The following is an 18,469-nucleotide window of genomic DNA, read 5'->3' as shown; positions in this document are numbered from 1 at the left end:
TCTAAGAACAGGCGGTGAGATATGCACGACACGACGATGCGCCTAATCAGTAATCACTCAGTGATTACTGGTAGTAAATAAATAATAATAAATAAATCATTGATTTTCCCAAAATCAATCAAGTCATGATTTTTATAAATAAAAAAAACAAGATTAAAATCGCGTAAAACGAGACACAAATTTTATTATCATTATTTTATGTTCGCCTTGTAAATGAAATTTGTTATATTAAATAAGAGCCGAGTCATTTTGCACGTAATGATCGGTAACATGATAAAATATTTAAGTAAATATGCTTATATCGTACATCTGGTGTATTTCGAATTAGAATGATTTATTTGTGTTCCAAAAAAAATGTTCTACATGAATTTTATCTTGGGCAGGTTATTCTAAATTAAGTTTAAATAATATTATTTCATAATGTATCATCACTCATTTCCTGAGCAAGAACCGAGCGACTGCATGCTATCGGCAAAACGCGTGCGTCATCGCCTCCGCACTTCTGATAAGCGCTTACAATTATCATTGCAAATAATAAATGTTTATACATTCGAATGTGACATGAGTGTCGAGGAGTTTCTCCACAGAATTATCACAGTTTATTAACTAAACACCACGATTAATGATCGAAATGACACCAGACTTATTTGTCTTTGAACGAAATAAGTATGTAGGTATGGTACTTCGTACAGAAATTCGATAAGGAGGTCTGTGGCGATAGAGAGTTCACGCGATAAGTTAAATATAGGAAAATACCTATCGAATATCGGTTAAAGTTTGTAATTACAAAACGTTTCTTACAGAGTGTAGTTAATTCATTTCTCTCACTTTATTAGGAACACACATTCAAATGTAATTTGAATTTGACTAAGACTGGCCCTTAAATTTTTAATGATGTTCAATTATTATTAATTAACTATGATAGTACGGACTGCGGAGATTGTTCAATAAACTAAGTCAAACGAAGCCAATACCCGTTTTAGTCGAACGCAACCGTTACGAAATCAATGCTGCATAAAAATTATTTTGTATTTACATCGTGATTTTTGTTCTCTGGGTATAGGGTACTCGGATACCTAGTTAGTATAGGCACAGATTAGAGAATAGTTACTTCGTAAGTATAGGTTTTAGTAGGTACGTACGTATCTTATGATATGATATTATGTCCTTGTGTCGTTAGGGACAGTAAGGTATACTTACATACATAATTTATTTTCGAAAATTATTATGTAATTTACCTATAATGTGTAGTGCGTAAAAATATAAACTTAGTGTGAATTAAAAAACAAATAATAATTATCGTAACTTACGTGTACTTGACACGTAGGCGACAGGCGTAGCTAAGTTCGACATAACCCACCGTCCCACGGCTCCTTCCCCGGGGGCTGTGGGTATCTTTGGAAGATTTCCCCACTATAAAAAAAAGGCGTAGCTAAGTTAATATGTACTTAGGTGTTATACAGTATACTGTGGTTATACTTAGGTAATTTTAATTATTATACTTCAAGATGGTTTATTGTTATTTAATTTATTTTCAAATAAACAATATTACTGCAACTTTCAATGATTTTCTAAAAACGTAGTGTTAAACACGTAGGTATTACGTATACTTTTAATTTACAAAGAGCGACCGATCCGGTTGTTGTGAAGGAATGAGATAGATACAACGCGCCATGAATCACTTCTCACAAGTCACAACGGGCGCAACTCGCAGCCGTAGAGGTGGAGGTGTGCGGGCGGTGAGGGGTACGGATTGTACAGCCGAACGGAACGAAACGAACTAACGACAAAGTACAACTAAAAACAGTTGAACAGTCATCTGCGGCGCGGTAACGTGCGTCGCTCGTTTCTGGAATGTGCGTTCATCCGATATAGTCACAAATATAATTCGCTAACAGAGTGTACTTTACGTAGTAATTGTTTCATTCGAAAAAGAGAGTGGTTTAGCCGATCGTGCTCGGGTTAAACGCGTGTGACAACATAAAAGGTGTGTTTATGTGTGTGTGGTGGCGTGGATCGTCGCGCAATTATTAACGATGATTCACTTGTGCGCGGGTGAAATGCAGCCTATCGGACTTGTTGACATATGTTCAGGAGGCGTAAACAAATGATATCAAATTCATAATATAATGGTGGACTGATTCATAATTCCGCGGCCGGTAAGAATTATATTATCATGTTATTATTGTCTGTTCTCTATATGAGGAGCACCTACATTTACAATAACATTTTGGAAGATTGAACTCGTGTGTTCATACTGTTTCATCTGACAGTCGGTCGATCGATGGGTCAAGGACTTGCTTGTTAACACAATACCAATAGTAAATCCGGTAATCTTATAAATTTTTGCTAACATTGTGATAATATTATAAACATATGAAAATAAACATAGAATGTAAAATAAGAATAGATACCTAATTCTATTTTTTATTGCTCTTTAATACGATGGTTATTTTTTTGTTAATATGCAAGCCAAGTTCCTGCGTGATTGTCACATTTGTAATGAATTTTATGAATAAATCATGCAAGGTAATGGACATTTAACGAGTAAGCAATCAATTAGAATGTAAAATTTGCAGAAATGAAAATTAATTCCTAGTAAACTAAAGTCAATTTTAGATAAAACACATCATTGCCGAACGTTATCAAAGCTTAGATAAGATAGGTTTACGTGTATGGTAGTTAGTGTAGGAGTATTTTGTGAGAGATAGGTAAAGTGCGGCGGCGTGCTGGCGGCGACCAGGGGACAGGCGTCGCCAGGGCCGCCTGGCTTGGCGCCAGGCCGGCGGGTAGCGGTCGCTCGCTGGGATTCCTTTGTTTCTAACAACCCTGCTAATGTTTTGGTTCTTATTATGTTGATTGCTTTTTAAATAATTAATAATTCCAGTTTTACGTTTTTAATACCTGATAAATGCAATTCGTATTTAAGTAGTTATATAAACGGAAGTAGTAAATAATGTATAAATTCAAGATACCATTCTTCACTATATTTACAACTTTGCAATAAAAACGCACCCTAGCAGTAACATAAGTACCTAGATACTCGGTAGGTACACTGATCCCCGGTGAAACAGCCGATTTACATCTGTGTGCGTAGTGCGTACTGCGCTTATTTGCTCGCTCGTTATAAACTAGTGGAGCGGCTTGCTTGTCTCCGGTTCTCAGAAATTGTAACGCCTTCTTGGAACGCAGTAACGCAGCCGTCCACAAATGCCACGAGTGAGCGCAAGCGAGGTCGCTATTCGCACTACTACATGCATTGACTTTATGTCTAGATACACTCACATTTCTGTTTTAAACATTCTCTCATCGCACTTGTTCGCATTACACTTGCATGCCTTATTTGAACCAAACATTGGCGATAGTGTCGATCAATGTACATATTACATGTACTTACATACGAAATTATTAAATATGTTTGAGTCTTAAATTATGAAAATACATACCTAAAGTTAAAGTAAAATTTACGTATAGTACACTGTACAACATTTACAATTATATTTCAAGTTTCTATTAATAAGAAATACGAAATAAGTACCAAATTGGCATTACAAAAACTTGGCTTGCGTAACACGTATTATAAAGACTGGGGATATCCTCGTCCGCTAGCGCGTTTGTACCTACCTACGTCATGATGATGTCACATAGTATACTAATAGACTCAACAGCACGGCACATGCGCCTTGAGTCTGCTCCTCCCCGCAAATACTTTGTTTGATAGTAGTTAGCGATTCATAACATATTCTCGAACCGACGTTTTATGGTTATTGTTATACTAACTTAACACATAAAATAAAAACCAGATTGCTCCGTTTCATAGAGACGTATTAATTAATCATTACGACTTAGTAGAACATTTCTTTTACGAAAACATTTTTTTTAACTTTCAGGTATACAAGTCGCGGTTAAGATGCCGTTGACCCAGGAGAAACGTCTTGATTCCAATTTTTCAAACAACAATGATCATAGCTATCTCCATAAGAAGTTCAAAAAAATGGCTTCGACCATTTCAGTGCTTCCAGTAAGCTTACCAAAAAGCGATGAAAATGTCCAAAGGGACAATAACATCCAGTCAGCTAGCTGTACTTCAATACCTAATGGAAGTATTGCAGCTGCACACCCAGAAATTGAAAAAATTAAAGATATATACGACAATCAAATTATGAAAGTCGAAAACAATGTACAAACTAATTTTAAATATGAAAATAGTAGGTTAAGTGATGTAAATAATATTCAAGTATCTGGTAAAACCAGTTATTCAGAGGAATTTTTTAAAAAGACTGAGAACTATGAAAATGATTTTAGCAAAGATGCTTGCAGTGGAGTGTCAGGGCGATATATATGCCCGTATTGTAAATTATCATGTGCCAAGCCTTCTGTTCTCCAAAAACATATCAGAGCTCACACGAATGAAAGACCTTATCCTTGTGTACCATGTGGTTTTGCCTTTAAAACAAAATCAAATTTATATAAACACAGAAGATCGAGAACACACGCTTTACGTCTACAGGGCGCCGATATATCCAATTGCCTAAATGATGAGGATTTATCTGGAGATTCTGAAAGTGATACATCCATCCCACCTACATCACTCTCAGACACAGGATCAGATGCTTCAATAATTCGTATTGAAAATACAAGAAATAATGAATTCTCTTCGCCTGAATTGACCAACGATGGTTTAAGTAATTTAATGGGTGTTTCTTCTACGTACAGTGATAATAAATTAAAAACAATTTATAAGCCGAAGTTCAGCGGTGCATTTAATCAAGGAAATGATGAAAAAGATAAGATAAAGAAAACTATTTCATCAAATGCTGACTTTCTTACAGAACATATCTCAAAAATTATATCAGATAATGAAGCCATTGTTGATGTTATTGAAACACCTTTACAAAAAAAATATAATAAGATTAAACAAATAGCAGAAAGTAAGCAATTTCATAGCGAACGAGAAATAAAACAAGAAATAACACCATTAAATTTAACAAAAAATACTTATGAAATGGATAGTCTAGTCAGAAAAAGATCGCACTCTGAAAGTTTTACACATACTGATGAAATCAAGCATCCTCTAAATCCAGAAGGCTCTATTATAAAAGATCTCCTATTAAAAACAAAAGCGAATGGCATAAACTCCTTAATGGGTGAAATAGAAGATAGTATTGGACCTGTGTTTATCTGCCCTCTCTGTCAGATAATGTACCGAAGTGCAGATAATTTGGAGATTCATAGACTTTATTACTGCAAAGGAAATTTATCTAATAACGTTTCTATTCCTCACAAAGACTTAAAAAATACACGGCCAGAAAACGTGTATGTTAGGAGCAACTCCATAAATGTTAGATTGCCTGAAAATCAAAACAACCAAGCTACAAGATGTACCATTTCTTCTAAATCGCCGCCTTTAAGGAACAAACCAGAGAATCTTGTTATAATAAAACCGGAAAGTGACATTATAGCGCCATTACCATCTCCCGGTCCGCTTCTTGGAAATACACGTCTTGTCGACTCTAGATTACCCACTGAATTTAATAGATTAAATGAAAGCCTAAGAATGAGAAGTAAAGACTCCAGTCCGAAAAGAAGATTGGATAGTAGGTCGGATACTTATAGCCCACGGCTGATAGAAAATGTATCTCCACGTTCTCTGGATTTATATACACAACCTAAAATAAGATGCATTGATTCTACAACTGCGACATTAAGAGCTATCGATGAAATGCAAATGAGGCACAATTCAACTTCTCTTCAAATGTTTGGTGGAGAAGTTAAAATTGTTGATCATTCCGGAAGCACGACGACCTTACGAATAGAACCTAGTAAGAATCAATTATCACCAATAATGATCCAACAAAATCTTTCTCCATCTAAGTTTGCAAGCGACTCAGAAGCCAGCAGTGTTGTTGTTAGATCGGGTTTACATTCAGGCGGGACTATAGTTCATAATCCACCGACACCTAAGGAAAATATGAGTACTCCCCAAACACCAAGAATTTCAGTATCTACGCCGAGTATGCAAAGTGGTATATTAAATATGCACGACATAAGCCATTTTCAGTTCCCACCGCTCAGCGCAATTACAGCTTATAATCCATTGACATTACCCCCCCTAAGCCCTTCATCCTCGCCTAATGGTGCAACAACTATTTTGCATGGAGGAAAACTTATTCCACACGTGCCCGGAATACCAGGGCCAAATACAACTGGTATCTTTGTAGGAACCCCAAATGCACAGCATAAAGGCAATGATATCTTCAAGGGTACCCTAAAATCTATGGACGGAGTTCAAGACATTACACAAAGCCCTGTTACAAATAAGAATTGCGTTGTTAATTATGATAAAGGATTTAGTTCGAGGAATTCGAAACTTCGATTGTCAATGCCTGATACAGTTAAATATGATCATAAAGATACCATAAACATTGAAATGCAAACTATAAATAGCGTGCCAATAATTACTGTAAAAAATGTTGATGAGCCCATAATTACTTCAAGAAATTTTTCCCCTAATGTAAGAACCACAATTACAAAACAAGATAATCCCCTAAAACGTAGTGCTGATGGAAGTAGAATACCAGTTCTTAAAGAGAATAGTAATTATTTATTGAATAAAAGTAAGAGCAAAGAATATAGTAATTCAAACAAAATTGTCGAAAAATATTCAGATAATGAAATTAAACCTTTTAATTTCGAAAATATAATCACAAAGGCGGAAATATACAATAATCAAATCCAAAGCTCATCTGAAGTACAAAGAAATACAAATGCCCAAGATACTTCAGCTGTGTCTTTACACAATGAGAGGTCAGAAACATCTTATTTCCAAAAGAATTTAACTGCCTCATCGGCATCTGAAGATAGAAAACCAAAATTTTTAAGACCATCTACTCTACCATTAAAACCGGGTACATTTACACCCAAAAGGCACCATGGTATAACTCCTAATGCTAACACCATGCCACTAGTTTCACCAGAAACACCGCGTCCTGCTAAAGCATACGGACAGCTTTATTTAAATGGCAATGCATATACTTACTTAGGACTTAAATGTTCAACTAAAGTATTCTATTGCACAATAAATCGGCCACAACCAACCTACGTCCCGAATCAACATTTTCTCTCGATGTATAGTAATTGGCAGGTAATTATTATTGTCTTGCAATTAACGATAGTATTTGTTCAAATTGAGGTAATGATTTATTTCAATGATTGAATGTTTACAGTTATTATCTGAGTTGACGCCAGACCCATTGGGATTGTCAGCATCGTCTGCTATGTCTTTATATGACTCACGTCATCGACCGCAAAACGTGGCTGTCGCTGTGATTAAACAGGATCTCATATTGACTCATTCATCACAATGGAATAAAAATTTGAAGGACAATAAACAGGTATGTTTTGCATATTATGACAGTATGATGATTTGCGTAGTTGTGCAATTACAAGTTATTATGGCTTTATTTATGTAACAAAGCGATACTATTGGTGCCTAAATCAGCGAAAGCTAGTTATATAATTGCAACTATGTTATCGTATTGGTATTGATACTTTGGATATTCGAATCAAGTACAAAAAGTATTTTATAATTTAAATTGTACATTAAAGATTTTCGTCTTAAATTCCAGGCAATGATGGCAATTGATACAAAAAGAGAAGATAATAAAATAAATTCAATGGATTGTTCTATGACAACAAAAAAAGAACTAACTGGAGGTTTTGAAAGCAATGAAGAATACACGTACGTCCGGGGTCGCGGAAGAGGGCGCTATGTGTGTTCAGAATGTGGAATACGTTGTAAAAAACCGTCGATGTTGAAAAAACATATTCGCACTCATACCGACGTAAGGCCGTATACATGTGTACATTGCGCATTTAGGTAAGATTTTTTTTTATAATCTGTTAATTATGTTTAAGTATGTCGTTTTTCGCTCGATAAATATTTAATGATAGCATGAGCTGTATAATCTTAGTTCCTTCAATTATAATTACAAGGAATAATGTTAATGAGCAAATTTTTTTATAAAACAGATTAAATCAGTATAATCTCATACTATTCTTATATTTATAAAACAACTGGTGAGGTAAAATCGGAATGCTGATATATTATAAACCGATAAGTACTACATTACTGTAAGTTCGAGTTAAGGAGACTCCCTAAATTTTATGTGAATTTGCATTAATATTCTGAAACAGTCACACATACAATCAAAATGGAACTTTAGTACCTATATGATTTATTGGGTCTTTTTCTTTCCATGTACAAAACAATTACGTAATTGTAACATTTCACTCGATTCATTTGTATTTTTAAAAATTATGCCTTATTAAAGTACTAGCGGTCCGCCCCGGCTTCGCCCGTTGTACATAATATTTACGTTTTCTCTACATAAGAACCATCCTCGTACTTCAAGGAATATAATAAAAAAAGAATTATCGAAATCGGTTCAGCCGTTCTCGAGTTATGCGCTTACCAACACATTTTGCGATTCATTTTTATATATAAGACTAGCGACCCGCCCCGGCTTCGCACGGGTGCAATGCTGATACTAAATACACTACAGAAAAACTTTTAACGTTGTACAATATAAAAACATAGCGGCCCGGCCGGCCGGTAACGCCGCAAACGGTACGTCCCGCAATTTTTAAATCTGTAATATCTTCGAAAATATTTAGTTAAATCATACGGTGTAAAGGGCCATATAGATCTATATTAAATGAACAATGTATTCAAGGTATTTAAATGGTTAAGGATTAATGCTGTATTGGTTAAAATCGCTTCGAAAATTAGCCATTATTTGTCGTAAAAAGTAAATGACAAAAAAAAGTTATTGTGGGTTATCCATAAGAGATAGACATATGCCATCGCGGACTTTTCTGTAGACCTTTTCAATGTGTACAATACTTAGTACATTATTTTGATAAAACTCGTAGGGTTCAGCCTGCGTTTGCAATGTAAGCGGAAGAAATGTAATTATTTACGACATCACATTAGAAACCTCAAAAATAACAGTACTTCTCCACTATTTAATGGATTTTATTATACATATAAACCTTCCTCTTGAATCACTCTATTTATTAAAAAAAACCGCATCAAAATCCGTTGCGTAGTTTCAAAGATCTAAGCGTACAAAGGGACATAGGGACATAGGGACATAGGGAAATAGGGACAGAGAATGCGACTTTGTTTTATACTATGTAGTGATAATTACATTTTTTTTAAGATTTACTTTGACTTTATGTCTAAAATAAATGTTAACATTAAGAAAATATAGTTTACTATCCAATCTCAAGATATGTTTTCTCTAGATCAATTATTACTTTATTTATAAACGAAATAAGAGAATTGAGACTTGCGAGATTTAGTTTCGAGCTCGAACGCGATCAAAGAGCGCACGCGATATTAAACTTTATTACGGATGTGTTAGCGTCTAGCACCGCGTAGCGGTCTAACCGGTCTCTCAGTGCCAGAAATTATGTTAGGAGCCTCCCCTAACCCCTTAACTACGGATTAATTACTATTCCTAGTAGGGATGTAACGATACATGATTTTGCCGATACGATACCGATACCGATATTTGTAGTAATGTATCGGCGATACCGATACCGATACCGATATCGATGGCTTGGTAGAAAAATAAATAGTGAATTATGCATAAAAAGTTACCAACATTTAACAGAGACAACTGTTAATCGTATTCTTTTACATAAAAATGCCAAATCAAAAAACAACAAAACCATTTATTTTAGTATTATTATTTTACGAAGTCAGTTAAACTTTAAGTAATACACATACAATCAGTACCTAATAAAAGTTTACTATTGGTAGAGTTTTTTCAGAAAACAAAGTGCGCACGCGCGGGCGGCCTCCCGCATCGTTCATTGGGCGCGGGTTTTTGAATTATTTGATATCAAAAAAATTGGTTGTTTGTAAAGTAGGTTTACGATCGAGATGTTTACGTGATAACATAATGCAGTGGCAGCGCTCGAGATGAAACGGGAGATCGGTCCGTCTCTCTCTCGTTATACCTGCGATCGCGCTCGTGAGGTTTTGGTGTGACACAAGTTTATGAACATGTCACCCGACTAAAACGATTTTAAAAACGTTATCACGTTAAAAATTAAAAAAATTCAAAATTATTTATTTCTTTCCTTTACATAAACAAATTTGTGATTGGAACACTCCTAGTAAGCAAATAAAATGCTTGTGTCAGGAGGTTCCGCTCTTCCTTAACACTATTACAGAAACAGAAATAAAACAATATGAATGAATACAATGCAAAAACATAAAAGAAAAAGAAAGAATTTAATAAAAAAATATCGGTATCGGTTGATTTATTATCGGCGATACCGATATATCGGCCGATATATCGGTATCGGTATCGGTATCGTTACATCCCTAATTCCTAGTATTAAATTATTAAACTTAATATTATAAATTTCAGTTTTAAAACAAAAGGGAATTTAACAAAACATATGAAAAGTAAAGCGCATTATAAGAAATGTTGTGAGTTGGGGATAAATCCCAATGAAGGTAATGACTCTAACCCAGAAGGTGTAGAAATGACACCATGTCCCGAAGAAACCGACGATGAGACTGATTCTGATGGCGACGATGGAAACGAAGGCGAAACGGAATCAAGTGGTATGTCAACTTACATTGAACACTAGAAAATAAATTAACGTAAACAATGTTACAGTATATTCATGTAAAAATTTAATTACAATACACATAATTTAATACATGTATCATTTCATAATAAGAAATTACTTTTCTTTAAAATAATTTTAAAAATTCTTTAAAATAATTTGGATTTTCTATTGTTGAAATGTCAACATTCTATTTAAAAGTTAACAATTCTTTGCTGTACTTATAAATATCATTTTAAAAGGATCTTTTCGTACAATACTTATATTTAATCTTCATTTCAGATACCGAGTTTTGTAAATCTCGATTACCTGAACATGAGGCTGCGCATTGTCTGTTGTCATTGGGAGGCAATAGACCTGCGACAACAACAACTCCCGGATTAATAACCAGTGCCAGGCCGTCTACTTATCCATATACACCTATTATCTCGGATAGTATGACACTGGACTACAGCACAGAAAAATTACAAGTCTCCAAGAGTTTAACAATCGATACTCGAATGGAGATGGACAATAATGAGCCAATGGATCTTAGTAAAAGTGATTTAAATACGCCTACGAATTTGCCGGAAATTCCGACCGCTAGAGAATCTAGTGTTTTAGCATCTTTAGCTTCTAATACAGCAAAATTACCTCAACACCAAACTCAGTGGGTGAACGGAGAACCTATGCTACATACATACTTAACAGAAATGGCCCTCTTAGATTCGAAAATAAAACAAAGTCAACTAACAAGTAATATAAGTAAAGTTAAAAAAATCGAATTGGAAAAATCTTCAGTTCCCGAACGAGATGAAGTAAAGGAACAAAAGAACAAGATAGAGCCCATTTCTAGTAAAAGTACTACATTGGTTCTTCATATAAACAGAAATGAATCCATCTCTACTTCTGTAGCTAAAGAAGAAAATATAACCCCGAGTAGTGAATGTCAAGTGACTATAAATGGTTCCATTGAAACCAAAAGAGCTCGTACACCTAGCAATTCTAACCCGGAAAATGCCAAACAAGTTGTTTCTGAATATTTAAAACATGCTAGGATAAGTCTCATGAAAACACTGGATGAATCAGGTATTCATGAGACCTCAAGTGATGACAGCAATGGTAGTAAAGTATGTATTGAAGAGAAAACAAAAATAGAAGATAATATGTCGGAAGGTGAAGTTGCAAAATTACCCCTAGACGATTCCATAGCTCCAAAAATTGTAATTGGCGGAGTAGCGTTTAAAGTAAATAAAGATAAAGATTATGATTCTACGATTCCCTATTCCCCTGGAAAATTAATGGATGATGGTCGTAGAGTGTGTGATTTTTGTAATAAAACATTCACAAAACCATCGCAACTAAAGTTGCATCTAAATATCCATTATATGGAACGACCTTTTAGGTGTAGCGTATGCGCTGTAAGTTTCCGCACAAAGGGTCATTTACAGAAACATGAACGTTCCGGTTCGCATCACAATAAAGTTTCGATGACATCAACATTCGGAGCTGCGACATCTTTTAATCCTAGGCCTTTCCGATGCTCTGATTGCAACATAGCTTTTAGAATTCACGGACATCTGGCAAAACATTTGCGTAGCAAAATGCACGTAATGCGTTTGGAATGTTTATTTAAATTACCATTTGGAACTTTTACGGAGATAGAACGCGCGGGTCTTAGCCTGACTGATATTGACACGACAGATTGTGCAAGTTCATTGGCTAGTTTACAAACTCTAGCTCGTAAACTTCACGAAAAAGATCCAACGCGTTTAGAATACCGGGAACCGAGCGCTTCTGGGGTACCCATACCTCCTGCAGGCAGGGAGTCTTCTGAAGAAGAGGAAGTTGCAGTAGCTTCAGAAAAGTCATGTGAAAATGAGAATGATAGTGAGATGAAAACTATTGAAAATAGTGATTGTCAGGAAACTGAACGAAATACTTTTAGTGCCACAGATAATTAGTGCCAAAATGTTTCTAAGTAGAATATTTTATGTGCAATTTTGTTTTTATGGTTATTTTAAGGTGTAATTATTATTCCTTGCTTAAGACTCAGAGATGTGTGAAAAACAAAATGAAGCGCTTTAATTATAATATACAATCCTGTATTTTATTTCAGCAAAGTGAAGGGACTTGTAAATAACTCATATTGATTATAAATATAAAATTGTTATACTTGCTTCCAGCATAAGCTTATATATTATATATGTATCTGTTATAAATAGCTGATAAGATAAGGATTAAGTAAGGAGTGAATTTGTTAATGTTTTTCGTTTTATGATAGGAGCATCCTGTAGCTTCGTCTTTTAAATGTTATCTATATAGATTTTGTGGTCCATATTCTTAAGTCAAGAAAGCTTGAAATATCAATGAGACATATTACAAATTTTAAAAACTTGTAGTAAACTTGATAAGACCGTTATTGAAACACTTTTGTATGTATTTTTATAAAATATATACTATGATGTATTTACAATGATAAATATCTACTTCCAAATCCTTTATATCTTTAAATGTAAAAATTGGCATATCAACATCCATAAACGAAACGTAGTCAAAACCTTTTAAAACTTATAAAGTCTTCCATATCGAAAATAGATTTTGTGCTAGATATTTGATTTATTACTAGTTACTCTTCATCATTTGGGTGAATATTTGACTTGCGTGTTTATAAGTCGATCTGTACAGGTGTTTATTAATTATTTAGATATTTTATAGAGTAAGCAAGAGAAGAAGCTTATTATATCTTAGGGATATTTGTATTCATATTTAATTTCCTATAAAATTACTATAATTATTCGTAGCCATCAATATAATCATGGAGAAAATTTGTTTATCAAAAGCTGATTGACATTGTTTAATGTTTTTGCGAAACTTTGCCAATGTGCTGAACTTTGTCAATGAATTTGTTGGTAAACAGATGTTAACCATGAAAACGAGGGTGAAGATTTAAAACTCTTTTTTCAAAAATTGTCTATAACTTTTATGTTTATTCAGCCAAAAGTTGTTAATGCCTTGTTTCTTATAAAGCCCGAGAAAATTAAGCCGACCGAGCCGAATTGACCATTAGCAGGAATAATTCGTGTAGTTTTGAAAATCGCTACAGTTATTCCTTGACATGTCCAGATGATCATAGCAAGCAAAAATCTAAAAAGGGTCCTTCTAACCCCCCTACACCGCCAGCTCGGCCCCCAACCTCGAGGACTTTGATATGATCATCTGGACCCGTCAAGGAATAACTGTAGCGATTTTCAAAACTACACGATTTGTTTCCGCTAATTTTACTAATTTCCTCGGTTTATTAGATAATGAAAATTATTTGTTTTAGTTATGCATAGTTGGATATTGACTTTTTTCTCGGAAGTTATGTCAAAATGCAATCATGCTAAGGATAAAAACTATTAAAATAAAATAAAACAAAGGAATGATTTTAGTAATTTTCCGATTGAATTTGTAAATTAGCTTCTGTATCGCCCCAAAATAACTTGTAAGTTGATTGTTTACTTGTTATAAAATGGGGCAAAAATACATGACCCTAAACCCAGTAAATGGGCAATACATAGCTTCTATATTATATTTATAATCAGAAACAAAAATCTATCAATGTATTTGTATCCAATGTATACCGATACACAATGTGAATATTTTACTCATGCCCTCTATCAGTACATCATTTAGTCGTCTTGATATAGAATGTAAATAAAAATTTATAATATTGACATGGCATCTAAAAATTTAAGTTATAAATTGTCTTCCTGACAAAAAAATATTATATAATAAAGGGCCTATTTTGATAAACATCCAATTTGATAAAATATATTTTGTAATATCAAAGAATAATCAAAATAGTTATGAGTGTGTTAAGATTCTTATTTCTTAACTTGTATTTTATTCAATGTGATAACTTTTACGTAATAATAAGTCAAGGTGACAAATATGCTTTTTAAAATAAAGTTAAGGAATTTATTAATAAAAATTAAAATGTTGTGTGAAAATATTCCTAATTAGAAGGTGTAAATGCTTTATATCGAGTAAATTGTGTTCAATCTATGTAGTTACAACAGTACCACTTTAAATACTACCAACATGGGGTAACTATATTATATTATCCAATTGTTATGAAGACTTTAAACTTATAATTTTGAATAATAAAAAAAGAAAATTGTGAACTTTAGGTGAATGTATTGAATTAATACAAACTTGTCAAATATTTACCCATTTATTGTTTATTATACATTTAATGAATGGATATTTTATAAAGGTAAGATTAAAGTAAATGTAAAATTATATTTAACCTCTACTTATTTATTGTCCTCTTCATCGCGCATCAAACACAACCACTGAAATACTGTTCAGGAAATTATTTTGTCACAATTTATGAAAGCAACCTAAGGAAAAAAAATAAAAGGAAATGGATAAAAACAACTAAATTAAATAATATATGAAGAAAAATAAGAATTAAGAATGTTTTATCATTAATTAATACAATCAAAGATGACATTTGAATTTTTCCTCATAACAAAATCTACTAAGATATACTTACTTAAAAGATAAAAGAAGAATCACCTGTGCGTATCGTAATGTGAGAATGGCCTAAGACTTTGTTCACATGTAAGTGATTCTATATCTATATTTCTGGGACATAAGCTTTTTTTATATTATCACATAGGTAATATAAATGTTTTGTAAATCTACAGATGATAAATCTCAGATTTAATATATTCTTGTTTATTTGTTGTATATCCTCATCTTTCGATTTTTTATCCGAAAATTTCTCCACCAAAAATTTGCCTCTGTAGGAATAGCAATATTATTGCAAAGGTCTAATTTGACCGGGCTATGATACAAAGACTGAAAATATTTTATTCCATAATTTACTCTTATTATGGGCTGGATATTAACAGTTGAATTGCCTTGATAATATGTTCTTCTTTATTTAATAAAAAAAAATAGTAATTCATGCCTGATATTCCATTTCGGATAAAAAATCGAAAGATGAGGATATACAACAAATAAACAAGAATATATAAAATCCGAGATATATCATCTGTAGATTTACTAAAAATGAAGACATGACATTTTTTTGCTTTTGATTTTTATTAATTTTCACTTTGATATCCGGCATCAAAATTTAAAAATTAGGATATCTTATGATCCGACTGACAAATTTAAAATTAAAAAAATATCACCTTTAGATTTTTTAAAGACGAAAATATGACTTTTCTTTTTTCCACTAAAAATTAATTTTTCTGGTAGATACACGTCCCAGAATATTCCAAGCCGAAATGAACAAACTAACTGATATCACCTTTTCAGAATCCAAAATAAACTAAATTTGAAAGTTTCAGATTTATAAAGCAATTGGGAACACGGTGAGAGCTTCCCAAAATTTTATTTTTTATTAAAAAAAAAAAAAAAATAAAATTTACTTTATTATCACCTGTAGGTAAATCAACGACAAATAATTTCCAATTTGGTAAACATGTAAAACTTAATTTCGCTTAGAGATATCCCAATCTGAAATTACATTTTGTCTGCTGTCTGCCAAATTCAGGGTCATATGGTTGAAGTTGTTTTAAAAAGGATACATCTTTTTGTTCTTTTCTTATACATAATTCGGTAACCACATTCTCGACATCTGATTGGATCTCTTGGTTTAATTTCGTTTTCTCTGTGGCATTCTGCAATAACATAGATAAATTAATTTTACTTGACAAAAGTATGTAGTTCTAACATTATTAATCCATACTAATACTAATATTAAATATTATAAATGCGAAAGTAACCCTGTCTGTCTGTCTGTTACTCAATCACGCCTAAACGACTGAACCAATTTTCATGAAATTAGGTATGGAGATATTTTGATACCCGAGAAAGGACATAGGCTACTTTTTATCCCGGGAAAATGACGCAATCCCGGAAATCCCACGGGAACGAGAACTATGTGGGTTTTTCTCTGACTGCGCGGGCGAAGCCGCGGGCGGAAACCTAGTTCATTATAAATTATTAATAGTAAAATTTACCTCCACACACGTATATCATGGGGGCCTTAGTTGCAGACGTTTCCTTATTGGTATCCGCCATTATAAATAGTTGATAAATTTAATAAAACGTGAAAGTTAATGTGCGAAACACATACATAACAGAAAGCACACACAATAAAAATATAACCGCTAAATAACCATATTTGACAGCTGTCATCACAGAGTAAAATTAAAAATAGTTTAATGGTTGTCAATGGAACACACAGCGGTATAGGTCTACCAGAATCTGATGGCATATTTATATTTACTAAATAAAAGATTTTCATATGGCAATTTTATTTGACAACTATCAAATTGGTTGTCAAATTATTTGTCTTCTTTGCAATTGATGAATCATTTTTAGGATTTTGTCTAAAAAATCTTCGAAAATGTCGAAAAAGCCGCTGCGATCACAAGCAAGAGGTGTTGTTTATAATGTGTATAGAAAAACATTCGATGAAGAAGGGTCAAACACATCACAATTTTGAATTTTGAATATTTTATTGGTAAGTTGGACTTACCCGTTTTGATACTTAAAACAAAAAGTATTATAAGTAGGTAACTATAATATTGTTTGTTGATTACTTACAATATAATTTTATGAAAACTTATTACAGGAGTTTCCAATACGGCTATTCGTCAAGCCCAAGCTGTCCAAGTCAATTTTATAATGTGTGTATCTTTAATACTTACGAAAATAAACATAGTTTTATTTTATTTTTATTTTATTTAATAAAAAATTATTAGCAATCTAGTTTTGATCTACATTATCATTATTCATTACATCCATATTTTTACATGGCATAATGATAATGAATATACAAATATAGGTATGTGTAAATAATAGTATGTATTACATAGATAAAAGTAATATGTATATTATACATGTAAGTATGTACCTACATAATATTAAGTTGATATCTCATTATTAAGTACAGTATTGTTCACTTATGTAATATGACTAATGATGTTGAGGACAAAATAAAAAATAAGCAGTATCAAGATCGTTCAGTCCATTTTCCCTAGGGTTGCTCACTCAAAATTTTGATTTCCCAATTTGCCATCAGATTCTGGTTTACCTATATTATGAAATTACCGTAGGTAAAATTCCCATTCACAGTTGACTATCAAATATATAAACTAAAAAGAAACTAAACTTAGACTTTGCAATATTATATCGTGATAAACAAATAAGAAATTTTGTTTTTTAATCAGTGAGTAATAGCCCAGGTTGAAATATAATTGAAACTGATTGATTTCATAAAGTTCTTGAGAAGTATCATGAAATTTCTTTCGAACTCTCGGTAGAGCAAGATGATATTAGAATCTGTTAAAGGACCATTTTATAACTTTATATAAAAAGGGCGCAGACCACGAAGCTTTTGGGATCTAGATTTTCGGGGGTGATGGGACGTGTCACGTGACACTTCCTCCCCCCCTCTGAACACGCATATATTCTACTATCCACAATTACTGGGAAACTAAGTTTTAAAATGCATTCAGCAATAAACATTAAAGATTGTGGGATTCCACTAATAGCGACTCGGAGCAATTAACTAGCCTGGAGAAGTAACAATTAATTGAACAATAACGCACTAGTTTGGCCTTTTTAGCTTATGGCAAAATGTCATGCGAAAAAAGAGGACAGATATATGTCAGTTCGACAGTTTGAAATGACATGTAGCCATTTCAATTTGTTTTGATCACCAGTCTGGTGATCATCGCTTGGTTATTTTAATTATTTTTTTTGAAGTGAAAAACGAGTGTTTTAGTTTAATTTGTTATTTTATGAAAAGATAATTGACTAAAGATAACAT

General features: G+C 33.0%; 2 protein-coding genes across 2 annotated transcripts; one reads left to right on the top strand and one right to left on the bottom strand.

The window, feature by feature from the left end:
- The first annotated feature begins 1,626 nt into the window (after nucleotides 1-1,626).
- shn (zinc finger protein schnurri) lies at nucleotides 1,627-14,918 on the top strand. The gene is made up of 6 exons (XM_090102980.1): nucleotides 1,627-2,159; nucleotides 3,891-7,144; nucleotides 7,227-7,394; nucleotides 7,629-7,879; nucleotides 10,446-10,645; nucleotides 10,933-14,918. The coding sequence occupies exons 2-6, from the start codon at nucleotides 3,911-3,913 to the stop codon at nucleotides 12,591-12,593; spliced, it is 5,514 nt and encodes a 1,837-aa protein (XP_089959106.1). The 5' UTR covers nucleotides 1,627-2,159; nucleotides 3,891-3,910; the 3' UTR covers nucleotides 12,594-14,918.
- Polr2K (DNA-directed RNA polymerases I, II, and III subunit Rpb12) lies at nucleotides 14,830-16,829 on the bottom strand. The gene is made up of 3 exons (XM_090102981.1): nucleotides 16,653-16,829; nucleotides 16,218-16,310; nucleotides 14,830-14,969 (listed from the first exon to the last, which is right to left on the bottom strand). Exons 1-3 carry the CDS (start codon nucleotides 16,711-16,713, stop codon nucleotides 14,947-14,949), a joined length of 177 nt encoding a protein of 58 aa, XP_089959107.1. The 5' UTR covers nucleotides 16,714-16,829; the 3' UTR covers nucleotides 14,830-14,946.
- Between the last annotated feature and the right edge of the window lie 1,640 nt (nucleotides 16,830-18,469).

This window comes from Colias eurytheme, chromosome 6 (genome assembly GCF_061535395.1).
Source record: "Colias eurytheme isolate Ceu_HAF_F1 chromosome 6, ilColEury1 Martin Lab GWU primary, whole genome shotgun sequence".
Lineage (NCBI taxonomy): Eukaryota > Metazoa > Arthropoda > Insecta > Lepidoptera > Pieridae > Colias > Colias eurytheme.
Note: the sequence above shows the minus strand (reverse complement) of the source record. Positions and strands in the feature narration are given on the sequence as shown.

What these genes read in the sequence shown, in the direction of transcription:
- Polr2K (XM_090102981.1), bottom strand. Translation starts at nt 16,713, where the DNA reads ATGGCGGATACCAATAAGGAAACGTCTGCAACTAAGGCCCCCATGATA. An exon ending in CATGATATACGTGTGTGGAG is followed by an intron (nt 16,311 to 16,652) that starts GTAAATTTTACT and finishes ATGTTATTGCAG; the next exon opens with AATGCCACAGAGAAAACGAA. An exon ending in TAAGAAAAGAACAAAAAGAT is followed by an intron (nt 14,970 to 16,217) that starts GTATCCTTTTTA and finishes ACAGTATTTCAG; the next exon opens with TGGTTGTGTTTGATGCGCGA.
- shn (XM_090102980.1), top strand. Translation starts at nt 3,911, where the DNA reads ATGCCGTTGACCCAGGAGAAACGTCTTGATTCCAATTTTTCAAACAAC. An exon ending in TGTGTACATTGCGCATTTAG is followed by an intron (nt 7,880 to 10,445) that starts GTAAGATTTTTT and finishes TATAAATTTCAG; the next exon opens with TTTTAAAACAAAAGGGAATT. An exon ending in AGGCGAAACGGAATCAAGTG is followed by an intron (nt 10,646 to 10,932) that starts GTATGTCAACTT and finishes TCTTCATTTCAG; the next exon opens with ATACCGAGTTTTGTAAATCT.